Source organism: Ailuropoda melanoleuca, chromosome 13 (assembly GCF_002007445.2).
Source record: "Ailuropoda melanoleuca isolate Jingjing chromosome 13, ASM200744v2, whole genome shotgun sequence".
NCBI classification, from domain to species: domain Eukaryota; kingdom Metazoa; phylum Chordata; class Mammalia; order Carnivora; family Ursidae; genus Ailuropoda; species Ailuropoda melanoleuca.
Genome location: NC_048230.1, coordinates 58,573,493 through 58,594,842, shown reverse-complemented (window position 1 = coordinate 58,594,842; position 21,350 = coordinate 58,573,493). Strand labels below are relative to the sequence as shown.

General features: G+C 48.9%; 1 protein-coding gene across 23 annotated transcripts in view; it reads right to left on the bottom strand.

Annotated features, from left to right (window-relative positions):
• Positions 1 to 21,350, bottom strand: part of ZMYND8 (zinc finger MYND-type containing 8) — a 122,379-nt gene that overhangs the window by 20,189 nt on the left and 80,840 nt on the right. For 16 of the 23 annotated variants that reach the window (XM_019807733.2, XM_019807743.2, XM_034641701.1 and 13 more), the window contains 5 exons: positions 20,893 to 21,033; positions 11,376 to 11,528; positions 8,025 to 8,534; positions 2,746 to 3,135; positions 659 to 849 (listed from right to left, as the gene is read on the bottom strand). In XM_019807733.2, coding sequence (XP_019663292.2) covers positions 659 to 849; positions 2,746 to 3,135; positions 8,025 to 8,534; positions 11,376 to 11,528; positions 20,893 to 21,033 — 1,385 coding nt within the window. The remainder of the gene's footprint in view (positions 1 to 658; positions 850 to 2,745; positions 3,136 to 8,024; positions 8,535 to 11,375; positions 11,529 to 20,892; positions 21,034 to 21,350) is intronic. The other 7 variants (XM_002926998.4, XM_002926997.4, XM_034641696.1 and 4 more) reach the window with 2 other exon arrangements.

The following is a 21,350-nucleotide window of genomic DNA, read 5'->3' as shown; positions in this document are numbered from 1 at the left end:
GGACCCGCACAAAAACGCCGGAGCGCTGTCACATGACAGTGAGAACAGCTCCTGGGTGTATCCACCTGAATTCACAGCGGGCACAGAAGCACCTGGCAAATTCAGAGAAAGAGCCCGCAGGAGAGAACACCCATAAATGAACTCAATGCGGGGATTCCTGCCACCAGGCCCCAGAGGGTGGGCGAGTCGGGAGGGAAGCCACTACTCCCTAGGCCTTCTTGGTTCCCGGAAAACCCTGGGTGTGAGCTGCGTAACTTACACATCTTGTGCTTACAGCTCCCGTCACTTTCTTCCATGTGGCTTCTCAATGCAAACCAACCCCTTGGACTGTTACTAACTGAAGAACAGTAACTTGTTCCCGCTTAAGGAAATGGTCTCAGTGAGTGACATGAAGTCTTAAGGGTAATTCTGACGCCGTGTCATTTTCCCAACTCTGACGTTAGAATCTAAGTCTTCAGAATAAGATGCAGGGCATTCTAGATTTCTCTGGATCCAACTTTAGACCCAAATGAAGAATTTGGGCTTGGAGATCCCCCAAGAAAAACAGGGTGTCCCCTCCTAAGCACCCTGGAAAGCCTGCAAGGTCATGATTCTCCCGGCTTCCATCAGGGTGCGGGTCCTCTGACACCCCCCCACCCCGGGTGCCACCAGCACTCACTTTGCTAGTGTACTTGGCAATGTCCGCAGCGACGTCAGCGGAGGCGGTGGCGATGGGCAGGTCTGCACTGACTGAGGACGCGAGGGTGCTCGTGGACCCTGAGCTGGTGACCAGGGGCGACGACTGAGTGCTGGTCACCAGGGTGATGGTGGAGGTGGATGGGCTCTGCGTGATCTCCTTCTGCTGCACAGCTAGGAAAGCAAAGCGTCCTGGTCACCCCACTGTCACTGGGAGGGCCCGACCCAGCACAAAGCTGCGCAGAGGGAGTGAAGTCCCTGACGTATACCCTTTGAGCTTATCTACGTTCCAGTGACAGACACTCTCCCCTTGACCAGACTCTGGCCAGGATCCTCTCAGCCTTTTCTGGGACGAGGCCTCCAGCATGGCCCCTAAAGCCTTGCATCAACACTAACATGGTTTTAACAGCTCAAGGCCAAAACCCTAGGATGACCCCAGACACCCCTAACATGCCTGCCTGAGAAAACAAGGCTGCCAAATGAATTTACTGTTTGTTCCAGCCAACACCCTATGGCCCGTCTCCCAGTCTCTATGGGACAGTAGCAGCCTAACTTCAAGAAGCATCAGTTAGCAAACCCACATGGGTTTCTAATGCAACAACCCCCACTTCCCACTCAGCCCCTTCCCTACCCCACCCCCCATTCTCCCTTTAAAATACAAAGTCACCTCTGTACAAACTGGGCTAACTTCAGTTCATGCTGGACTTTTTTCTCCCTACCATAGTAACACATACTGATTAAAATCTGTCCTTACGACTTTCACTAGCACCCAGCTTTGTTTGTCTTTGACACAAGACAATCTGGAAACTGAGAACCATACCATCAATGGGCCTCCTCTTGACAGCACCTAAGTTCCCCTGGGGAAGCTCGTAATTCTTACGGGGTACGAACACAGAAAAGACTGCACCTAGTCATCCCAATCTCAAATATCCTAGATTCACTTCTGCCCCACTAGCTCTTTAAATACCAAGAGCACTCCAGGTGCGCTCCCACTGTGTCTATCCGATCTGTCAGTCCTCCTTCCCCCAGTCTTCCAGGGGTTCGTTGGGGCTGCTCAAGACCTGGCTACCTTCCAACCCACTGCTTACGGCTCTACTCACTGGGGTGCACTCAGTATGTGAGAGTTTCAACCAAAGACCCCAACCTCCAAGGATCTAGATAGCGGGCTTCCCTGCGGGACAAGATCGGCATCAGCGGTCACGACAGCTGGACGAACGGGTACTCATCCGAGCAGTGCCAGATGGAGCCACATTAGCCCCTGGCGCTTGATGCTGACTCTTCTTCTGTAAGCAGCTAGTCCCCAGTGATTAAGGTGCGCTTTGCTAACCAACTCCTCACAAAATAATGCCAAGAGGTTCACGGTGCGCCCGAGGAAACTTACACAAAGGTATTCACTGCAGCACTGCTTACAGCAGAAAAAAACCGGGAGCGACCTAAATACTCATCAGCAGGGGAACACTTGACTTATATCAACTGTGGGGTACTATGCAGCAGTCCAAACGCATAACGTGTGTAGAGCTATCATGTACTAACACGGATGAACCTTCAAAACATGCTGATGGGTTAAAAAAAAAAGAAGAAGAAGAAGAAAAAGAAGGAAAAAAAATCAAGTATGGTACCATTTTTATGTTTTAAAAAAGAAAAAAAAAAGTGCTACCTGTATGGAGAGTCATATATATGTAAATATATATGCATACATGCATAAAAAAGGTTTCACGGTTAACAGTGGCCACTGAGAAAGGGTGAGGAATGAAATGGAAGTTCGGTCAAGACAACAGATTGTGGGGCAAATATTTTACCCCCTTCTAAGAAGCCTCTACGCATGTATCGTTTCTAACAACAGAGGGGGGTAAAAAAAATAATAATAAAAAAAGTGAAAAAACGAGTCGCAAAACAATTCTTAAAAATAATGCCACATGGAATGCGCAAGGCCTTCAAGATACGACGGCCACGAAACAAAAAGGAACTGAAAAAAAGCAAAAAAGAAAAAGAAAGAAAACAATTCTGTCGCTCCTGTCGATGTGGCGAGGAGGGAGCGGGCGCCACGTGGAACAGAAGGGGGCGTGGTACCTTTCACAGCCTGTCTGGTCTGATATCTCGTCCCCTGGGAAGACTGAGGCTGCTGGCTCTGCTGCTGGCTCTGCTGCTGGCGCTGTATCTTCTGCATGTGCCACTTTTGGGAAGACGTTTGAAACTTACTTGACGAGTTCCACACGACCCGCTGCACGGCCGGGGCAGTCTCCTTCGGTAAGAGCGGCCTCTGCTTTTTCACCGGGCTTCCCGTGGTGGTCGCAGCGGCGGTGGGGGCAGCGGCGGCGGCCGGGGCCGTGACGGTGGACGTGGTGCTGGTGGTGGCCGTGACCCCAGCCGTGGGAGTTTGGGAGGAGGAGCGGGTGAGGAGCGGAGTTTCAGGTGGGGACTGGCTGCCGGCCGTAGTGGACGGTGGAGCTTTACCTACAACTGAAGCCAATGAATGAAAAAAAAACAAACAAAAAGTGGAGATTGGACTCCGGTTGGCCCGCAGGGTCTCTACGCCAGCGCGTTGTGGGTCACACGGAGCACAGACAGCCACGAATGCTGAACAAACTCAGGAGGGCAAGGACCCCTGATGGAGGAGCACATCTTACCTCGCGCACAGAGGCCACTTGGGCATATCTATCTCTGTGTCAGCCTCTTCTCCTGAGAACCTGCCCACATCGAGACTCCCAGCGGGGCCTCTGGTGGAAATGGGGTGAACTAGACCCAGCCCCTGCCCTCAAGCTGCCCCCCAACGAGTGGACGAACAGAATCACTGCACGGGGTTTGTTTTGTAGTTGGAACTGGGTGAGCACACTTGAAAGACCCAGCCAACGTCGATCCAGAGATGAAGAGAATCCGTGTCGCCAGGGAACCTATAAAGCATGTACCCCCAAGAGCCAGGTGGCTTCCCAAGGGCCGAAGCACTGAACAACATGAAGTCACCCAGAAAGTCTCCCTGCCCTCTGACTCCCTCCGGGACAAAGTCCCAGGGTGCTGCGAAGGGCCTTGACACCGGACACTAAGGGGAATTCCACCCCCCAGCCAGAACCTTCCCAACACAGTGGTATCGCTCTCTAAGTTAGGAGACTTGCTTTTGTTATTGTTGTTGCTGTGGCTGTTTTATTATTATTTTTTTAATTCCAGCAGAGTTAACACGCGGTGTTCCACTTGTGGCAGCTGTACAATACTGTGATTTGACGATGCCACCTTTTACTTAGTGCTCACGACCGTCAATATATGCCTTGATTTATTGACTGTATTCCCGCTGCCACCTTTTTACCAGGCGATACTGGTTTATGTCTCGGGTGGTGGTCAAATCTACAACCAAAATGAGCTTAACTTTTCTGTAAAGAATAAGCTGCTTTACATGAAAACATAAAGTCAAGAATTATACAAGCAGGACTTGGGAAGGGCCAAACTAATGAATGCGAATGACAAATTTGGAAAAAGCTGCCTTCCAGAGTCTGTCTTCTGGGAGGGGGGTATGGCAGAAGGGTAGGGTTTCAACAGGCAGAAGTGAGAATTTGGGGGGTGACAGCATCAGCCAAGACATGTTTAGGAATAGGCAGCATTTTGGTCAGTGAGAGTAGGCAGTGAGGAGTGGCGGGAAGGCGGGTTAGAGCCAGAAGCACTGAGCAGCCCAGAAGGGGAGGCCCCATCGCGCTCATCTGTAAAAGGGGGGGGGGTGTCAGTTATCACTGCAGAGGTCCCAGCCACCAGTGGGGTGGGTCTGCCCCCCCAGACAGGATGCCCAGGGATCACACCCAAAACACAGGTACAAGTCAGCACCCCCATCGGAGACAATGTACCTCGACATAAATGCCTTTGAAGGAGGATTATGTCTGTTCTTCTAGATTTATGTAACCCAGAAAAGACCTGACCTTGATTATTCTAGGAGGCTTTTCAGTACACTGGGTTTTAGGAAGTCAAAGAGAGTGAGAGAGAAAAAAAACAAGCGGACTTTCCTGACTCTGGTGTGGGGAGTTTTCTCGGTGGTCGTCGCATCTGCCTGCCTCTCCTCTGCTCTCCTGCTCCTCTGAAGAGTCCCGCCAAGTTCACAGGCAAGGGCACAGGTGCAGCCAGAAGGGGAGCTCTCCATGCGGTGAGGAGCCCTGATCTCCCCCAGACATGACATGATGTGCCAGATACTGGATACAGCCCCTGCACCTTCCAGGTGGAGAGGGGGCTTTGAACCCACGTTTTCTAAGAGCAGTGCACCGCACCAGGGCAGCCCCCCACTGGGGTTTCTAGCCTGCAGAAGCACCTTCCCTGCCTCCCTTTCCTTCCAGGTAACCAAAAAACACCCTGTTACTGTTGAGGAGTGAGCCTAGCCCCTCCCCTCAGACAAAGAGCAACCACCAGTGGGTCCTCCTCTTTCTACTGATTTGCAGAAGCAAACAGCTGGCTTTTGCAGATGGGCTGCTGTCCTGCAGTGGCCATGGCTGGCCCTTTGTGCCAAATAAAAAACTGAGTATGCAATTCAAAAAGATTTTAGGCTCAAGGCACCCTTTGGGGTGCCTAAAATAAGACATTAAAGTATTTTGATTTCTAGAAGATTCTAGTAGTCTATAGAAGGGAAAAAAGAGGCCGTAGGAAATTCCACTCCTAGAAATTTGGAGTGTATAATCAAATCACCTATATAGCCCAGAAAAGGGTGAAACTCTTAAGGGCCAACATTTCAGAAGCTGCCTCTACTTATTCACCTACTTATTCTAGAGTTTGGTCACTGTCCAGTACCTAAAGGGTGGGCTTTCTAAGAGAAGGATGGAAATTACTATGTTGTAAGGTAAGCACAGCAAGGTCTCTATGGAAGCTCTCTCTTCGCCTCTATTCTGAGATCACCAGCTAGAAAGCAGTTTTGCTACCGAAGTCTCCATTATTTTACGCATAAGCTGCATTCCCAGCTGAAGGTGAACTGAAGTCACCATGGCACTCTCAAAAATGCCCTTCACCTAATAAACTTGGAAGTGAAAACACAACGCTGAAAAAAAACGCTCTACCGCAGAGTCTGATACAAAGCTGATTCTTCAAGACCCAAACTACCATCAAGGGGCTCTAGATTTAAGACTGGTAGGTCTTTGTCCCAACCCCTGGGACGATGCCCTAACAGAATTATGTTTTAGAATCATCTTCAGCTTAATTACATACACTCCACACACTTGGGGTCTCCTGGACATCTTTCCTTCAGACATCAGTGCAAGGAAGAGCCATGTTTCATTTAATCAACTGGGATTTTTTCTTATTTTTTGGAAAAATAGGGGATCCTTTAAGGAACTGTATTTCCCCTTTTTGCTTTGACTGCTAGGAAGCTCCTAACCAAAGTGAAAGCCCAACTGTGCTAACTCTGAGGCTAGAACAAAGAAAATCTGTGCATAAACTCTCCCACACCGCTTACTGTTCTACCTTCACCTTTTACGGACTTTATTTACATTTTGTTTCATGGTTAAATATTCTTGTCAATCTCCTACACATTCCTTCTGGAAGGGGAAGAGGCATAAAACCAATCCATCTGGGGGCGCCTGGGTGGCACAGCGGTTAAGCGTCTGCCTTCGGCTCAGGGCGTGATCCTGGCGTTATGGGATCGAGCCCCACATCAGGCTCCTCTGCTATGAGCCTGCTTCTTCCTCTCCCACTCCCCCTGCTTGTGTTCCCTCTCTCGCTGGCTGTCTCTATCTCTGTCAAATAAATAAAATCTTTAAAAAAAAAAAAAAAAAACCAATCCATCTGAAGATATGTTCCAGAAAATAAGGAACAGTGTAACTATATCATTCATAGGAGCACTGCCATCGCTGTACCCAAATATTCCCATAAACCGCATGGAGTACATGCTACTCTCCTATTGTTTTCTGCCACATCTGCTTCAAAGCCACATCCACAACATCATCCAATTTTTCAGAGGCCATCCGTAAATCTAAGGTGACCTAGGAATGGTGTGCTGTTCTATCTTCCTTGCCCCACTCAACTGCTTTCTCTTTCTCCCTCCACTGCACCATTCAGAGCCATTCCATCCTCTCCTGAAGAACTCTAAGAATTCTAATTCCCCAACAACTGAGGTTCCACGGCAGCCCCGGTGGACAAGGGCACAGAAGAAAGACTCCCAGGGCCCATCCCGGACTTGCTCTCAGCAGCCAGACTCAGAAAGCCCCTGGGGCATAGAATTACATCTTCCTCAAGAGTGTGGCTGAGAAGTCCGTTCCTGTCCAAAGTTGGGCATGGTCAAAAATTAAGCCTGATTATCCCTTCTGGTACTCATAAAGCACATAAAGTTCTGTGGCTCTGTCCTCCAGTTTGTCCTTAGGCAATGATTTCCTGGGCCCGCAATTAATTCTTCAGTTATATCTTTCTTGGGCATGTTTTGATCCCCTCATACCTACTTGCCAAACCAACTAGAAAATGTGCTGACTGCTCTGTGCATGGACACCTTTCCCATCATTCACACATTCCTTCTGGAGGGTCTGCCAACATGCCCGGGCTGCACAGGCTTGCGAGCAGTGACTGCTGGGTCAGCCTGTAACAGCAGCAACGGGAGCGCCACTGCAATGAGGCAGTGCTTGTCAGCCAGAGGAGATCTTGCCTCCCAGGGAACCAATGGCAATGTCAAGACATCTCTCACTACCACAACTGGGCAGATACTCCTGGCACCCGGTGGCTAGAGGCCCAGGATGCTGTTAAACATCCTGCAGAGCACAGGATGAAGTATTACTCTGCACTAAATGTCAACAGTGTCAGTGCTGAGAAACCCTGGACTCGGGTCAGTGAAACACATGTGTGGTGGAACACCAATTCAAGTGCCCACCATCCAACGCCTTCTCTGTTTCTGTTGCCCCAAGAAGCACTCAGCATTCCAGTACCACATCCCCAACCGGTCTCCTAATTCCAGTAAGAAAATGCACTGGGGAGATGCCTGGGCAGCAAGAAGAGAAGAAAGGGAGCTGAACTCCTCACCATCTTTGAACTGAACTCATCTAACAATTTCAACCTTGTCACACGTCCAAATGTTGACAAACACTTTAGGGAAATGAGTGAGCCTATTGGGAAAGCAGGTGTTTTGGCTAAAAATGACCCTGATGCTAGAAACACCCACTGTTTCTTATTTTTCTGGGCCCAAAATCAACCATATTGGGTACTAAGCAGATGAAAGACAGGCAGGCCCCGGGGAAAGTCAGTCCTGGGCATAATCAGTGACTTAGCTAGGTGACCTTGAGCCAATCATAGCTCCGCTCTGATGCCTCCCCTTGTGACGTCGGAGGGTCACGTAACTTCTGGAAATACAAATGCAAGGTGGCACTCTAAACCAAATCAAGAAACCGGAAACTGGTGCGATCACTTACCATCCTGCTTGGGAGATGTTTCTTTGGGTTCCTTCTTACTTTTACGACCCTCCCGCCCAGAATGGTCTTCTCCTAAATCTATGACAAGTTCACTTTCTGAATCGGAGTCCAGGCCCAGATGTACTGTTGGGGAATCGGTCTCATCTTTCCCCTTCAGTTTATCCTTTGTGGGATGAGGGGAGGCTTTCGCTTTTTCTGCAAAGTCCTTCTCAGGCTGGGGGCTTGCCTTTTCCTTGACCAAACCCGGATCCACTTTCTCACTGGCTGGTGATGTGCTTTTCAGCTCCTCCTTTGTCTCCACCGGGTTGGCCAGTTTGGGCTTTTTTTTGACAGCCGATGGCTCTTTGTCCATCCGACTACCCTCTTTGTCTTCTGCGTCTTCTGGCTCATTCTTGGACTTCTGCTCATCGTCACTGATATACTCACTATCGCTACTATCAGACTTCTCGGAATCTTCCGAATCGCTGTGCTCTACGGCCGTGTAAACATCTTCTGAGATTTCATTTATGCCTAAATTTAAAGAGAAAACCCAGCATGTGGCGTAGTCACAAAATAAAGAGCAGGATCTAAAAAGCAAACATATTCCACGCCAAATGCTGGAATTTAAAAAAAAAAAAAATACATTTCAAATCTCATCACACTGGCCTGGCGTGGCTACCGGTGAGCTGAAGCTGACAAATGGAACCTGGGTTTGCAGAGGGCTTCAGTTACTGACATTCAAAGATGACAAGGGACCACACAACGTAAATTTTAAATTTATCTGGAGCTACATCTTTGCATCACTGATAACTAATTGGGATGTAGAGAATGGGTGGGATGAAAGGGAACAACAGGTGAGCTGTTAAAACAGATCCATTTTACAGATCAGAAAATAGAGGCCCAGAGAAATCACTTATCCTAGGACATAAAGAAAACCAAGACAGAGGCAAGGCCAGAACCCCGGACTCCTGAAGGACTACCAGCGCTCTTCCCACAGAATTCCCAAAGCATCCAAGTCCTTTTCCCTTAGTGTCCAGGCATCCAAGAAATAAGCCAAAGTCTTAAAGCAGAGGTTGCCAACTGACAGCCCACAAGCCACATCTCGCCAGCACACACATGTCATTTAGAAAGCAAGGGTCTGGGGGCGCCTGGGTGGCTCAGTCGTTAAGCGTCTGCCTTCAGCTCAGGGTGTGATCCCGGAGTTCTGGGATCGAGCCCCACATCAGGCTCCTCCACTGGGAGCCTGCTTCTTCCTCTCCCACTCCCCCTGCTTGTGTTCCCTCTCTCGCTGTCTGTTTCTCTCTGTCAAATTAATAAATAAAATCTTTAAAAAAAAAAATAAAAGAAAAAATAAAAAATAAAATTTAAAAAAAAAAAAAAAAGCAAGGGTTTGGCCCAGCAGGTATCTTGTTGTTTGTTTTTCACTTAGAATGAACGTATTGCCAAATTCACAAGTCAGGAAATTTCACACAGAAATCGAGACAGCAGGCTTGTGTGGAAAGAGCAGAGGATCTGGCCACTCTGGGTCACAGGCCTGCAAGACAGTGGCTGGCTGGAGCCATGAAGCCACTGGCTGCTTCCCTCAGGGACATGCCATCTCCAGCTGACCCGGGTGCCCAGCCCTCCCTCCTGCTCCCTACGCCCATACAGAGTCGAGCCGCCATCTAGTCTGCCCTGTTCTTCCACGGACAGTGGAGTCAAGAGCAAAGGCACGCATTTCCACATCTCCATCCAAAGCTAGACAAGTGACAACACAGCAGGTGTTTCTCACACATACACACACACACACACAAATGGGCAAAAACATATTCCATTTAACCCATTGATGTGTCCTGCTCCCAGTAATAATTATCACCTGGCCACACGTAAACAATACTATACCCTAAGATTCTGAAATGAGAAAACCCAAATCTGTACCGTCTTCATTCTAGAGCAATGGCCACCATGAGTGGGGTCACTGTCCTGACCCAGACCCACTGAAAGGAAACCTGCAAACAAATAAAAACCACCTAGCAGAATCATTATAGAATTATATGCCTCTACTAGGGCTCAATCACACAGGAGAATCCAAAATACAAAAACTCAGGTATGATATAACTTCTGGGTCCCTAAGGCTTTTGCTACTATAGTTAACAGTCAGATACAAGGACAAGTGTGACCACATATGAGATAAGAAAAGCTTGGATACCAGAGCCCACCGGACATGAATTCAAATCCCGCTCTTGTACTTTTATTCACTGTGTGACCCTCAGTTAGTGACCTAGCTCTCTGAGCCTCAGTTTCTTCATCTGCAAAATGGGACTGATAATGGTATCAACCTCCCAGGACAATCTATGTGCTGTGCATAGTACAGTGCAAGGTATGCAGGAAATAGGAAACAGAAATATTAAAATTCTTATTAATATTAATAACAAATCAAGGAGGTAGACCAGCTGTGCGGAAGGACCCAAGGCACATATTTAAATGGCCTGCAAAATTTCCACCATGCCATTCAATGTCCTACCGAAACAGAAAATCCAACAAGGAATGTCTTCCTCTGGCCCTTCTGGATGACTCCTAACTACTCTTACACATCCCAAGGTCCAGAGCACCCAGACACTCACTGTGGGTGAGCTGGGTAAACCTCACCGTGGTGTGGCTATCTCTCTTGAGGCCAGCCATCCCCTCTGGAGAACACAAATGCTTATAAGGCACCCTCCTTGCCCTCTAGGAGCCTCCAGTCTAGCTTCAATTCTACAGCGACCCATCCCCCAACACAAAGAGAGACCGCTGATGCTTCCAAGCAATAAAGTGCTACAGGAAGTGGCAGATGGGGAGGGGAGGGCAATCAGAGGAGACATCCTGGAGGAGGTGATGCCTGAGATCAGCCTTAGGGAAAGGATTTAGGTAGGCGGTGTGAAGGCAGGCAGCACGGGGAAGAGGAAGGGAGGCAATAGGTACAGAAGCAGGATGCATGTGCTGGGTGGGAAGGGCTCCGTCCGCAGCAGAAGAGTCTGTGTTGGACATGTGTGGGACACACTTGATCCTGACGGTAGGACCCTGATGTGCGCAGACAGGGAGCACAGGGGCAAACTCAGGAGGATCCTTCCCCTTTCGAACTTCCCTACCACCTGTACCTCGAGTCTACAGGCTACCACAACCAGAGAATAAGCTGGGTGAAATTCACAGAACCCTTCTGAACCACTAACTAGCAAATCGGAAACATTGCGCCGTGAGTGGAACTACACTTTAGTTGCACAAACCAGGCCAGGTCCAGCTGCTGCTAACAGCAGCCAGGATCCAACTTTGGCTTCGTCCAGGCGGTGACCCTACAGAGAGTCCACGGTGACGGTGGTGACAGCGGTGCCTGTGCGAGCAAACCGAAGGACATACCTAATTGTGCTTTGCAACTCTCTATGGTCTTGTCGAGATTGAGCTGGAACCTGCTGCGGATCTGCCGCTTGGGCGAGATGAGCGGCACAGGCGCCGTCTGCTGCTGGACCGACTCGCTCAGCTCCTTTAGGTCCATCTCGGCCTTGCTGCGATCTGGAAGACACGGTCACACCCTTGTCAGGCGGGCGCTGGGCGGAGGAACAGGCCACGCTATGGCTTAGCTTCCATCCTGCAGACACCCGCTCTAGAACGCGACAGGGAGAGAAACCTCCGACCTTCTCACTGTTTGTCCCAACAGCATCATCTGCTCGACGACGGCTGACGTGGACATAACAGCCCGAGAACACATCTGGCAGATCCACCCAGTCTACTCCACAGTCGTCTGGGTGGCTTTCAATATTTAAAATGCACAATCCCAGCCAGATGGTTGTCTGTGGAACTCGGAATCATTAGGGAGCTCGAAAGCCAGAGGTTACACTAATATATTCAATCTCAAGATCAGCAGATAAAGTCACAACGAGTCTGGCCAGTGTGTGCTTTGAACTCCAGGCCCGGATCAGAGAGGGCCAGGACCCCAGAGATGCTGGGCGCCTCTCCCCGCAAAACCCACCCCGGAGCGCACACACGTAACTGGAGGTCCGGTTCCTCATTTACCACAGAGACTTCATGTTTTGTCCCTAGTTGACCTAGACTGGAGCTCAAGTCAGAAAAGGAGGGAGAGTGTCACATAGGCAGACCTCCTCCTTTTGGCCCAGGCATCCATCTGAAGACAGGTGAACAAATTAGCCCTGGATATCCAAGCTGTGACTTTTAGCTGTGATACGGCGCACGCTCCTCGCCCTAGTCCCAGGCAAAGGCCTCCGACGGAGGACTCAGGGCCTGGACGCCGGCCACCCTCTCGACTTCTGCCACGGGCTCCTTATATGACCAACTAGACCAGATTGCAAGGGTCTGTGAGCTTGCATCGCCTGAATTCCTTTCCCACCTCCTCTAGTACCCCCGAAACAGAAGGGACAAAATAAAGGTATCTACACAGGCCCAGAATACAGTGAGACTTCACAGGGAGCACTTCCGGCCACCCTGCCTGCTACCCTCTGGCGTGCCCCCTCCCTCACCAACAGACCCCAAGCAGAGAAGGCAGGGCACGTGCCCTGCCCTGGCCGATCCCAGAAAAACAACTAGAAAGCGTGTGGCATCCATCAAGAACAAAGACGAGAAGCCACCGCTGGGCCTGCTGCCACCCTCTGGGAGCTCCTTCTCAGACGTCCTCCATCTCCCTGCCACCCCACCCCAAATGCCACCTCCATCCAGCGGGCTATGCAAGAGGCCCAGGGTAGAGTCTGAGGGCTGGACCTACGAGGGCTGCTCAAAACCTTCACTCTCTGCTAGTCTCCTTTTTCCAAGATGTCCCACACCTTCCCCTGCACCCAGGAACGGGGCAGTCTCACCCTGCACACCTAGAGATTGCTCCTTTAAAGTGACCGGAGGGAGGCAACCTCCCAAGAGCCCCACCCAGCCCACTCACAGTTAACCAGCACAAGGAATAGCTCCAAGCTGATTTTATCACTGTAATAAGGTCCCCACCAAGGTAAGATTAGGAAGGGCCCTTTCCCAAAAACACAGTCAGGGGCAGCCCTCAGGGAGATTCCAGAAGTGAGTTGCTCAAAGCAAGCAGATACGATCCTTGCCCTGCCAGAAAGGCCTCTTAAGGCTCTCAAATCATATCCACCTGTGAGCGTGTGCGTCCATGGGCGTGAGCATCCGTGTGCATGTGTGTACAGGACTGGACATGCTCACAGAGGGGATGAGGTGAAGGCACAGACACCTTGCAGTGGGGGGAAGAATCTTCATGCAAATTTGTCGGAGAAGCACCTTACGAAGCGAACACAGAGAGTGAAACAGTAATAAAACAGCCAGGGGCGGAAAGGAGGAGGAAGAGGACCAGGGAAACAGCCAGAAAAAAGAAACCTCCAATTCAAGAGCCGTAGGAGGAGGACTTAAGAATTCAACAATTAAGCTGCGGATTTGACAGGAAAGGGGGAAGGATATGAAGCCTGTCTCATAACTTCCACTTTCAGAAATGAGAAAGCAGGCTGGATTCCTAAGGGAAAAGGCAGTCCTTCAAGTATAAATTTGTAAAATAAATATCTCACAAAACCACTTTCCATCGGTGTCCTCAATATGTTTCAAATAGCAGTTACTAAAACACCACCACCTACTCTACCGGGAGTCAGCAACCCTTCTCTGTAAAACGCCAGAGTAAACTGGGTTCTGCAGGTCATATAGGCTCTGATGTCAAAGTAGCCATAAATAATATGTAAACAAATTGATGACAGTGTGTTCCAATAAAACTTTATTTACAAAAGCAGCTGCGGGACCAGATTTGGTCCAAAGGCCATAAAATTTGCCATCCCCATTTGTAATGCACTGACTGCTAATCTCGGGCCGCACAATGAAATCACCTACAGAGCTTTAAAAAAAAAAAAAAAAATCCTAATGCCCTGGTCCCCCTCCCAGAGTATGTGAATTAAATGGCCAGGGGGGAAGGTCCGGACACTGGCCCTTTAAAAGTACTCCAGACGGGGCGCCAGCCTGGCTCAGTCCCTTGAGCATGTGACTCTTGATTTCAGGGTCATGAGTTCAAGCCTCACACCAGGCACGGAGCCTACTTAAAAAAAAATAATAAGATTAAAAAAAAAAGTACCCCAGATGATTCTAACTAGCAACTAAGGCTGAGAACCCTTGTATTAGTCCAATCTTCTATGTGAGTAAAAAAAGAACTCCTCCTGGGGCGCCTGGATGGCTCAGTCAGTTAAGACTCGGGTCATGATCACAGGGTTGTGAGGTCGAGCCCCAGAGTCAGGCTCCATGCTCAATGGGGAGTTTGCTTCTCTCCCCCGCCACCTCCTTCTGCCCATCCCCCCTGCTCATGCCCTAATACATAAAAAAATCTTTAAGAAAAAAAAAAACTCCTCCTGATTTGCCTTAACCTTTGTATATCTGTGTTAAAACCTTCAAAACCTAGGGCTCATTGAGACCTATACCTTGCTGGAATACTTGTGTGTGTGTGTGTGTGTGTGTGTGTGTGTGTGCACATGTGTGTGTAACTGCGTGTCTAACAGTAAATGCAATCTCTTAACTTTAGCCTAAAAAGGCTGAACTCTGAAATACTCATAATCAAGAGGAATGAAAAGAACGTAAAGCACCTCATTTTACACTTAAGGTTTCTCCAGTCAATAAGCTACAGTAATGTTTATTCTAACAAGAAACCACCAAAAGCCAGGGGGCGCTGGGATCAAGTCCCTGGGAGCAGACCTTCAGGAGTTTAGCCAAATCTAATTAACTTTCTCGAATTTTCTGCTGCATTGTGAGTTTCCCTCTCCTCCACAGGGAGAAAAGAAGAGCTTCTCTTTCTCGTTTAGCTGTAAGAGCGGCTTATCGTCTGAGACTTCTTCCACCCCTGCCCTTCTATATCAGGAATACCTTCAGAATCCACCTTTGCTGCCAACATTTTGAACTTCTCGGCTGATACGAAGACAGCTTAGGCTATAAATGGAAACCAGGGAGAAAAAAGTACCAATGCTAGAGAAAGAGACACGATCTTACATTTCTGGAGGGAACATAAATCAGAAGCATCCCTTCAGAGGGCAATCTGGCAGCATCTCTCAAAACGTCAACCACACATGGCCTCTGACCAGAGATCCTACTTCTAGGAACTCATCCTATGGCTACACTCCCACATGGGCCAAAAGGGTCTTCACAGCAGCTGTTTTCAACAGCAAAACAACCTAGACCCAATACAAAAGGTGCCTGGGTAAGTAAATCAACACTTCACGTGGAAATGGAACAAAATACCGCTGCTAACATAGAACCGTAGCAGACCTTCATGTGCTGTTCTCGAAAAGCCAACCTGTTTAATGAACACGAAGGTGACAGGGCACCTGGGTGGCTCAGTGGGTTAAGCGCCTCTTCAGCTCAGGTCATGATCCCAGGGTCCTGTGATCGAGTCCCGTGTGGGGCTCCCTGCTCAGCGGGGAGGCTGCTTCTCCCTGTCTCCCTCATGCACCCCCTTCCCTGCCCCTCAAATGAATAAAGTCTTTAAAATTTTTTTCTAAAAAAATCAAAAAGAAAGAAAGAAAGAAAGAAAGAAAGAAAGAAAGAAAGAAAAGAAAGAAAGAAAAAGAAAGAAAACGAAGGTGACAATCGGCAGAACACACTGGCATTGGATGCAGGGAGAAAAGAAGGAAATGGAACACAGATCTGAATGTGTGTTCTTGGGGTTTCTCAATGTTAGCACTTTTGGTATTTGGGGTCTTTGTGGGGAGCTAGGGAGGTGGGGCAGTGGTAGCTGCCTGCACACTGTAGGATGTTCAGCCCTTTCCTGGCCTACACCCACCAGAGCCCAGTAGCACCCATATCCCAGCTGTGACCATAAAGACGTGTCTAGGGGTGCGCCCAGCTGTCTCTGTCAGTGGAGCGTGCTGTTCTTGATGTCTACGCTCACACTGGGTGTGGAGATCACTTAAAAATAACATCTCCAGAGATTGCAAAATGTCCCCCTAGGGGACAAAAATCACCCAGGTTGCAAACTCCTGGTGTATGTACAGAAGAGCTCTCCAAGTCTAAAAAGAGGGAATCATGGTCACTTGTTCAGAGGGGCACAGAGACGGGGGATCAGAGGTTACAGACAGGCTGGCTTTTCATTAAACATCTTTCTGTCCTTTGAAATTTCTCTTACCATGTGCCTTCATGACTCATAAAAGTAAAATAAACTTTTTACAAGAAAAATATAAACACGTCTTTTTCAATTAAAAAAAAATAGGGGCGCCTGGGTGGCTCAGTTGTTAAGCGTTTGACTTCAGCTCAGGGCGTGATTCCAGGGTCATGGGATCGAGCCCCACACCAAGCTCCTTGCTCAGTGGGAAGCCTGCTTCTCCCTCTTCCACTCCCCCTGCTTGTGTTCCCTCTCTCGCTGGCGGTCTGTCAAATAAATAAATAAAATCTTAAAAACAAAAATAGATTTCTTGGGGTGCCTGGGTGGCTCAGTCGGTTAAGTGTCCCACTTCTTGATTTTGGCTCAGGTCATTATCTCAGGGTTATGAGATCAAGCCCCGCATCAGGCTCTGGGTTGCTTGGGACTCTCCCTCTCCCTTTCCCTCTGCATCCCCCGAGCCCCACCTCTCAGGAGCTCCCATCTGAAAGAAAAGAAAAGAAAAGAAAAGAAAAGAAAAGAAAAGATTTCCTTTGTTCAAAAGCTGCTGGGTGACTATGATGGATGGACTTCCAGGAGCTACAAAATGGTGGCTTCTGCAAGGGAACAATATCCAGACCAGAGACCCTGGCAAATATCTCTGATCAATCAAGGCCAAGCAGAGATCTTCCTCACTTCACCCACTGGGGGAGAGAGGGGGAATAAATCAAAGCTACCTGTGGGAAGCCTGAGCCCCCAGCATTGCATCCATGCTCTCAAAGGATGCCTGACTTCAAGGTATCACTCTATCCTGAGAAAGAAAGGCACTCTCCCTTCAGTGACAGCAGAAGAATAAACAAGCAGCCACGCTCTGGGCCTGACAACGTCCCACTGCTGTCAGCATCCCTGACAGAGCATCCAGACACATCTGTGTCACCAACAGGATCACGGAACTGCTGTGTTTGTTCAGCCCAAAGCAAACACCCTGTGTGAGAAGAGGAGACAAGATTTCCGGGGAAGCAAAGGGGAGAGTCTTGAAGAAGAAAATAATCAGGACTTCCTCCTCTCATTCTTATTTAGGACTTAGTTTCCATACAGTCACAGAAAGGGGCTATAACCGTCCACCAGGCTTGTTTTCGAGCAGCCAGGAGGCCTGAGACAGCAAATGAGGGGCCTGTGCGTTAGCAAGCAGGGCGAGAACAGTCTCTGTGGAAGCCTTCCCCTTTGTCATGTGCCAAAATTAATACCAAGAATCACATATCTGACTGATGACCCACGGGCTAGGTTTTCGTATTTTGGGTTGGATTTATTTGTTTTGACCAAAAAGAGTTTCCTTTAATACAATTGACTGCCAGCTTTTAAAAACGAGGGGAGTTCATATAAAAATCTGCGTTACTGTGTTTTCTTGAAAATTCAGAGTTTGACAACACAGGTTCAACCTGGGGGAACTGCACCCTTCAGAAAAGCAATCTGTCCTCCATGAGACTGCCCGTTCGAAATCATCACCTCACCCCCTGACCCCTACAGCTAGGCCGAATTAGACAAGCACACGAGAGGCAGTGTCCAGGGCCTGCCACCATCCAAACACAGCACCATCTTGTAGCGTGTCAGCTCACATTTGGTGGCTAAGAGCATAAACCAAAAGGCAGACAGGCCTGAGTCGACAGGCCGAACATGACCGGAACCACGTGATGCTGGCAGGGTAGATACCTATGCTTCTCTGTACCTCAGTTTTAACTTCACTGAAATGGGGCTGTTATCTACCTTGAAGTCTGCTTTTTTTTTAATAGTTTTAATTTACAGAGAGTAAAATCTGGGGGGAAATACAGTTGGAGGAGTTTTAACACATGCATACAGGTTATGTGTAACCACCACCACACAAAGAAAGCAGAACAAGGTCATCAGCCAAAGAATCCCTTTGTGGTTTGTAGTCAAACCCTCTCCCCTACCAACGCCCCCCCCCCGCAACAATCACTCACGGTTTCCATCTCTCTAACTTTATCTTTTCCAGTTGTTTTTTTTTTTTAATGAAATACCGTTTTGTTAGATATAATAATGTTGTCAGCATCCCCAGCACGGTCTCATTTCTGTCTGCTCAAAGTAGTTACATGGATGCCAGACATTAAAAAAGGCCCCATGGGGCGCCTGGGTGGCTCAGTCCGTTAAGTGTCCGACTCTTGATCTCAGCTCAGGTCTTGATCTCAGGGTCAGGAGTTCAAGCCCTACACTGGGCTCCAAGCTGGGTGTGGAGCCTACTTAAAAAGAAAAAACAAAAAAAGAAGTCCCACGTAAAGCACCTGCCCCATCCCTGGACGAGCTCCTGAGGATTATTTAGAACTCCCCTCCACTGTCTGAGCCTTCTACTCAGCCATGACACTTTTTACCAGTCCCTCTCTGATCCTCTTCCCGTTAGGAAACGGAAATGCCAGCCCATAACTCACCCACATTCCCAATGCTTTCATTTCCACTGACAAACAAGGCGTGTGTCCTAGAACAGAAGGAGCTGGGGTGGGGGGGGGCTTCTGCACAGGAGAGCCTCGGGTCCCGCCATGCCCACCCACCAGCACACAAAACAGGAAGAAATCCTTCATTGCCACCACGGGTAAGCCAAACCGAAAGGCCCCCGACCATCATAAGGATGTCAAGACCGGCGGGCTTAGGGAAGGAGCTATTCTTGCCACACATGACTGGCAGAGAAGAAACGTGACCATGAGACCTGCCTCTGCACAGTGTTCCTTTTCGGGGTGCGGAGGTGGAGGGAGGGTGTGAGAAAGCAAACCACACTACTGAGATCAATGAACATCCCCCAAGGGAGCAAACAGGTCCCCTTTTGTGCAAGTGAGCAATTCACACCAGCCAATCTGAGCTGCAGCCCCAAAAGTTACCACTCTGCCTGCTGGACCACATCCAGGCTGCACTAACGGGGGGGTGCCAGCGCGAGCCAGGCTCTAGGCTCCGTGGAGACACGGGCTTCCTCCAGCGCTGCCGCCTACCGCCTCTGCGATCCTGGGCACCTGCAACCTCCCCTGCAGACCTCCATCTCTCCATGTGAAAGGACACTGCAGGACAAGACCAACCTGGAGAGCATGGGCCTCCAGAGGCTGTGAATTCATGCGTGGGCATCACTCCCCACGGGGGGGCTGCCCCTCCCTCCCTTCCTAAAACCCTGGATTCTGGAGCTTCCCTTCCCAGGTGTGACAACCAGAAATGTCTCCAGGCATTGTCAAGAGTCCCCTGGAAGGGAGTGAAGGAACTGACCATGGGGAAGATAGCTGCCATAGGCTCTTGTCAACACAGCACCCAGCGTGGTCCTTCTAAAATGCTCAGTCAGGGGCGCCTGGGTGGCACAGCGGTTAAGCGTCTGCCTTCGGCTCAGGGCGTGATCCCGGCGTTATGGGATCGAGCCCCACATCAGGCTCTTCCACTATGAGCCTGCTTCTTCCTCTCCCACTCCCCCTGCTTGTGTTCCCTCTCTCGCTGGCTGTCTCTATCTCTGTCGAATAAATAAAATAAAACCTTTTTAAAAAAAAAATGCTCAGTCAGTTCACATCCCTCCGCTGTCCCAACAGCTCTGCACTGGGTCCCATACCACAGTCTACACGGTCCCAGTCCTGATGGACCTCAGCTCTTCACCTTCTCCCCCTCACCCACTACAACAGGCCACCTGGGCCTCCCTGTCATTCCTACAGCACACGGAGTTCATCCCTTACCCTAAGGCCTGTAAATCTCTAGAGTTCCTGCTAGAGATGGTTTTTCATGTCATGCAAATCTAGATTTAAACACCACCGCACAGAGGCCTTCCCTAACCACTGCCTCTTCCAAGCCACCCCCATCGTGCGCATCTCTCTCCTTATCAGGTTAGCACACGTGACCTTCTCTCACAGGGTGAAGGGTCTTGTTTACTTATCTTATTGTTTCCCACTTTCTAGAACCAAGCTCTATGTAATAGCAGGGCCCTTGCTCACCACTCCCTGCCCGTGCCTAAAAAGCACACCGCATGTAACAGACGCTCAATAAAAATCAAGGATCACGATGGGATGAATCAATAAAATAATTTCATAAATGGATATTTAGCATTTCTGGTGGTAATTTTTCTGAAGACTTCTGCCTAAGGTAGTGCTTTTTTAAAAAACCAATGAACTCCAACGGGGGAAGAAACAAACCTACTAATCAGGGATAAAGGTCAGCATTTTTTTAAAAATTAGAAGAGAATACATAGAGAAAGTAAATACCGATTCATAAAACTTTATACACATCAAGTGTGCGTGTGAGTGTGTGTACAGAAAACATTAAGCACACATACACACATAGGTCACCTGCATGTCTCAGTTGGTTAATGGCTGACTCTTCGTTTCAGCTCAGGTCATGGTCTCTGGGTCATAAGATTGAGCCCCTTGATGGCCTCCATGCTCTGTGGGGAGTCTGCTTGAGATTCTCTCTCTCCCTCTGCCCCTTCCCGCACTCGGCGTGCAATTTCTCTCTCTCTCACTCTCTCTCTCAAATAAATAAATCAATCTTTCAAAAAAATAAATAATAAACAATATATACATACACATATCTAAGAACCAGGTACAGGTAGCCAAGGGCAAGAAATGGTTGTAACACTAGCCTAAGGTACTTCAAGATTAAACAACTCTGCACATCAACAAGCCCCAGGAAATCCCTTACTCGCTCCTCTTACCAATCACTCTTCATCTCTGTCCAGTGTACCTTTTAAATAATTTGCCCAAAAAGTTCAGAGCTCAAAAACCACACAGAAAAGACATCACAACTTGCAAGCACATTCATAGTTGCCGCAGAAAGAGACTTCCCAAAATTCCCACTGACCCAAGTTAAGATTCAGGATGCTCCCAGTGGTGCAAGTTTTGTCCGTTTTCGTCGTGACGGGTGTTGAAGCTTGAGGAGAGAACGTTTTCGGGCTGCCGGATAAACTCCCTGCTTGTCCCGTCTTTGCAGAGGCTGGCGAAGCTGAAAAAGTATGTTCATTGTTACTGGACGGAATTACAAATAAATAAACAAATAAAACTTGTGCATAGGGGGAGAGGAGAGAAACTGTATTTGATTTCAACAAGACCCCCAGAGCGCCCCAGATGGGGCGCAGCGGGAAGGGCTGGCCGTTCATGTCAAGCACAGGCTTTAACCCAATGTTAAACCGTTCAAGCTGTCGAAGGAAGAAGGCCTCTCCAGTCATTCTATTAAACACAAAGCTCTAAGACAAATCGGCTAAGCTGCCACTGAAATTGGTTTGGCCCATTCACGGGTGTAAATCTCAAAATAAATAGCGA